Below are 4,636 nucleotides of genomic sequence, written 5' to 3'. Positions count from 1 at the left end.
GTAAAGTACCTTTAGAAAACAATGTAGAAAACTGCGGTGAGCTGGGACTGGAGATACAGAGGACAGCGGTCTCACCACAGAGACTTCAGTGGCCATGAAACCAGCCGGTTATTATGACCCATAGTTAGGTTTTGTTGCTAGGCGACATCTAGTGGTCGTAGTGATGATGACAAGTCAACAAAACAGGAATGTGACACAGGAGATCACTGTTCGATTCCCATGTGAAAGAAGCTTTAGTTTATGTTGTTTCTATCCGTGACCTTTCAATGTTGTTATTATTGTAACCATGGCAACAAAGGTCTGCTAATGTTGAGGAGCTACTTATTTTAACCAGAATCAGAACAGATTCTCTTGTGATTCCCACGTGTTGTTGCTTTGTGGAGTTGCTGGCTCCCCTGGGAGTTACCGTGGTGCTGCCGTAAAGTGTTGGTTGTTGTCAGAAACTGTTTTGAGGTCACACGTGTGCTGCGTCCCGATTCCTTCAGAGGACGACGTGGTCCAGGAAGGTTTGGCCCTTCGCAGCTGCCGTAGACTCGCGGAGGCCGAACCGAAACCAGAGCGTCTGGCCTACAGAGTGTTTTCCCTCCGATTCACAAGCTGTTTCCCACCCTTACCGTTGCGTTGAAAAGTGTAGCACCTGTTGCCTAGCAACCTTGACAAAACGTAACGTAAACGTTTTAAGTCTCTTGGTTTTACCAGTTGTACCGTCAGCTGTTGAACTGAGCTGGAACACAAGACTTAAATACAACACTGTAATCCTCAGGCTCTTTGTTGGTGTTGTTCTTTCATTTCCTGCGTGCAATGAATCCTGGGATATGTTGGACCGTGACGGGGTCCACCTGTCGGAGCCTACGTTGTCCAGGAAACAAAGGCCGCGTTCGAAGGAGCCTTTAAAATCGGACAGTGTGGTCGGGTCAGGTTCAGTTCATGTCGGACGTGGTTTCTCTGCATGTCTTCAGAAACGCTTCTTAGAGACGGCGTGCAGAAAGGAGCGTACAACACGGCCACATGTCCTTAATACCTTTACCACATGCACACACACACTTCCTCCACGTTTCCCAGTAGCTCCACCATTTTAACACCTGACAGATGAAGGGAGATGAAGTGGCTTCATGTTTTGCTGCAGCTCAGAACTTCCATTCATCCCGACTTCACTAAGTGTTTTCATTAGTTGTTGTTGGTGAGTTTATCAGTGATAATAAACCAGAGTGTGTTGCTCTCCGTCAGCTGGAGTGAAAGAAGCTGTGGAGTCGATACTCACTTTCACCATCTCTGCCTTCTTTCTTTGTACCGCTGCACATCTGTATTCAACATATAGATAAGAACAAAACACCAGAGTAACATTTCTCTCAGAGGTAGAAACTGAGAAAACCACAACCAGACTCTCACTTGCAGAGAGGAAGAGGAAGGGCTTTACTTCGACTCAGTGAAACAAAAAAAACACACACTCGCTAAATCAGTAAGTGAAGCATGGAGGACTCGTCTCCGCGACGTCTGCTCTGTAAGTGGCTCTTTTTCTGTCTTTACAAGTGATGAGTCTTATTCAGAAGGAACTGCAGCTTCTCAAAGGTGCTGGAACAACTTTCCTGCCATGTACCTGAAGAACCATGAGCAGGTGCATCAAGGAGAACTGGTGCTGCTTTAAAGGGGGGGGGGGTCGCAGCAAATACAGATCTATACAAGGGCGTAGGTTTGGCCTCAATATTGGTAGCGACGCAACAAAATGGCTAACCTTCCAAAACAAACGTCTCTTAAATGCTGTCAACCAAATAGTTTAACATAGTTATATTTGATTATCTGTCATTTTTAAACTGTTTCCTCATCAGCTGATCCACCTACTATCAAATAATTCATTCATGGGGACATTTTTATTGGATTTCTTGACAGAAATTCAGCTCATGCTTTGATATATCCACCATTTTATGTTTACTGCTGCTAGCAACCTGACTGCTAGCGTGCACAAGATAAAAGCCATGGTTAGCTTGCTAGTTAACGTTAGCTAACGTGGTTAAACAACATCAGCTGACATTTTCCTGGTGACATCAGGCGATATTCTCAACTGTCCTGAGCCTTCAGATAGCTCCCGCACTTTAGGCAAATCAAATGCTACCATTCCTAAAGTGGTTGTCTTGGAGACGCCGCCTGTTGGAGGGAACATCAGAATGACCTAATATGACTTCAGTCTAAACGTAGTGTCAACGAGTTCACTCAAATATTGGTGTGGACATGTTCTTACACATGCAACCTCCACATGCAAACCTACGCCGTGGCTCTAAATCATAGTGTTGTATCTATGGAGACGACTGTCCTCTGCTGCTTTGTCTTTGATGGTTAACTGTAGTGTCTGTTCAGGAAGTGATGAGGTGAAACTGTACCTCAGGCCTTCACATCATCTCTGCAAAGCGTCTGCCACTAACGGTTCAGACCTCGCTTCAAGGACGTGGGCGCAAAACACCCTCAAGTCTTCTCCTTAAGGTTTCCGCAAAGTTCCCGTCAAAACGATAAGAGGCTGAAATAGCAGAGCACTGCTTTAATGTGGCCGGCTTCGGTAATGGTCTCCATGGAAACTGTAGAACTTTACTGCTGTAAAATCTCTTTCACTGCTGTAAATCACTAAACTGACCCTTTTAAGAGATTCTGTGCAGCACCCTTAAGTCACTCCCTCGGCTAAGGAGAACTTAAATCTTTACTCTGGCCTCCTGTGAGAAGCTGAGAGCTGGTTTAGTTGACACAAGACGTAGGACCTGGTTTCTCTACTTCTTGATCTGGTTCCATGTGAACTCTTTCTTTCAGGGCTGAACCTGTTGCTGTGCTGCGTGTCCGCCAAAGGTGAGTACGTGACATGTCGCTGTTCGGAAACCACCTGACCATGTGTAGGAAACTGGCTGAGACGCGTCAGAGTTCAGGAAATGTTAAGCGCAATCTGAGATGAAGCTTTTTTCAGTCACTTCCTGTTTTTAAGCAAATGTAGAACCCACACACTGTAAATAAAGATGGACGTCGCCTCTGTGACGTCACCCACAGGTTTCTGAAGCTCAGAGTGAGCTAAGTGCCAGCTAATCCAAACATGGGCAAAGAGGAGGGGCGTGTGTGGAGCTGAGAGATCATGTGACACTCATACGCTCACCCACCTGTCAGTCAAAGAGGCCACGCCCTCAATCCTCCATAACTTTAGTCCTTAATAAAATGTAAACAGGTGAGTTATATAAACAGGTGTCATGAAGGAAGAAATTAGCTCTAGAGACCAAAACAGTTTTTGTACCAGGCTGTAAACATGTTTATTTCTGCTGTAAAGTTGGACAGTTTAACATGGGAGTCTGTGGGGACTGACTCACTGTTGGAGCCAGACTCTAGTGGTCGTTAGAGGAACTGCAGCTTCATGTTTCAGTCTGGAGGTTGATGCTTTTTAGAAAGTAGCTGTTATAAGACAGGAAACACTGGCCTCACTGCTCTGGAGGCTGTTTCTTGTTAGAAGGTATTATATAGGTATTTATTGAAAATACAATCACCTGTCTAAGTATGGCATTAACGGCCCCTCCCCTTCCCTCCAGCTGGTCTGACGGTGAGTCCCAGCAGCTCCCAGTTCTTTCAAGAAGACTCTGTCTCTCTGAGCTGTGAGGAGGACGACAGCTCTGCTGGATGGAGGCTGAGGAGGAACACCACCAGAGAAACCAGGACTCAGTGTGGAGCTGACTGGGGAAGATCAGCTGGTTCTTCCTGTAGCATCGGCTTCACCTTCCCAGGTGACAGTGGAGTTTACTGGTGTGAGTCCAGAGAGGGAGCAACCAGTAACAGCATCAGCATCACTGTCACTGGTAAGATCAGACTGTGGAGTCAGTGTTGATGAAGCTGTGTGTAAATGGATGAAATGCTGTAGTTTGTCTGTGTGTTGAGGTGGAGCAGTGATCCTGCAGAGTCCTGTCCTCCCTGTGATGGAGGGACATGATGTCACTCTGCACTGTAAAACAAAGACCCCTCCCTCCAACCTCCCAGCTGCTTTCTATAAAGATGGCTCCCTCATCACAGAGACTACAGGTCACATGACCATCCACCATGTTAACAAGTCTGATGAAGGCCTCTACAGCTGTGACATCAGAGGTCATGGAGAGTCTCCGCCCAGCTGGATCACTGTCACAGGTCAGGAGGTCAAAGGTCAGGATTTTTTAAACAGTGTCGGTCTCCTCCTTTTATCACCAATCATTTCTTGTTTACAGGAAACCCCCCCACTCCTCCTCCTCCAACTCTCTGTGGTTCTGGTTGCTCCTCCCCCTCCGGTGAATCTCCTCCACTCACAGTGTTGTGGTCCGTCTGTGGTCTGATTGTTCTGGTTGTTCTGGTTCTGCTGGTGAGACGACGCTTCCTGAGGAAACCTACAGGTAAGACACAGACCTGATACAGAGACATCATCAGAATCTCACAATGATACGATTTACCAGCAGTTCACTGGCGTCTCAAATTACTCTGTTGTTCACTTTGGTTCAATCTAGGTCCAGAGGAACAGGCAGGACTTGATGACATCACAGATGACATCACATCATCACATCACCTACAAAACCCGAGCAGACAAATTGGAGGTATTGTAGGGCTGTTGATGGATTCAGGTTTATTTATTTATTTATGACAATAAACAGCGCAG

The 4,636-nt window shown here is 46.3% G+C and overlaps 1 protein-coding gene across 1 annotated transcript; it reads left to right on the top strand.

The window, feature by feature from the left end:
• Positions 1-8: 8 nt before the first annotated feature.
• On the top strand, positions 9-4,636 carry LOC111661032 (low affinity immunoglobulin gamma Fc region receptor II-like). The gene is made up of 6 exons (XM_087176116.1): positions 9-1,501; positions 2,794-2,829; positions 3,552-3,815; positions 3,895-4,137; positions 4,215-4,376; positions 4,488-4,636. Exons 1-6 carry the CDS (start codon positions 1,471-1,473, stop codon positions 4,619-4,621), a joined length of 870 nt encoding a protein of 289 aa, XP_087032242.1. The 5' UTR covers positions 9-1,470; the 3' UTR covers positions 4,622-4,636.

The sequence above is a fragment of the Seriola lalandi genome, unplaced genomic scaffold (assembly GCF_002814215.2).
Source record: "Seriola lalandi dorsalis isolate HSWRI2012SDOR001 ecotype SW California unplaced genomic scaffold, Sedor1 jcf7180002054532, whole genome shotgun sequence".
NCBI lineage: Eukaryota > Metazoa > Chordata > Actinopteri > Carangiformes > Carangidae > Seriola > Seriola lalandi.
This window is presented reverse-complemented; position numbering and strand designations above follow the sequence as displayed.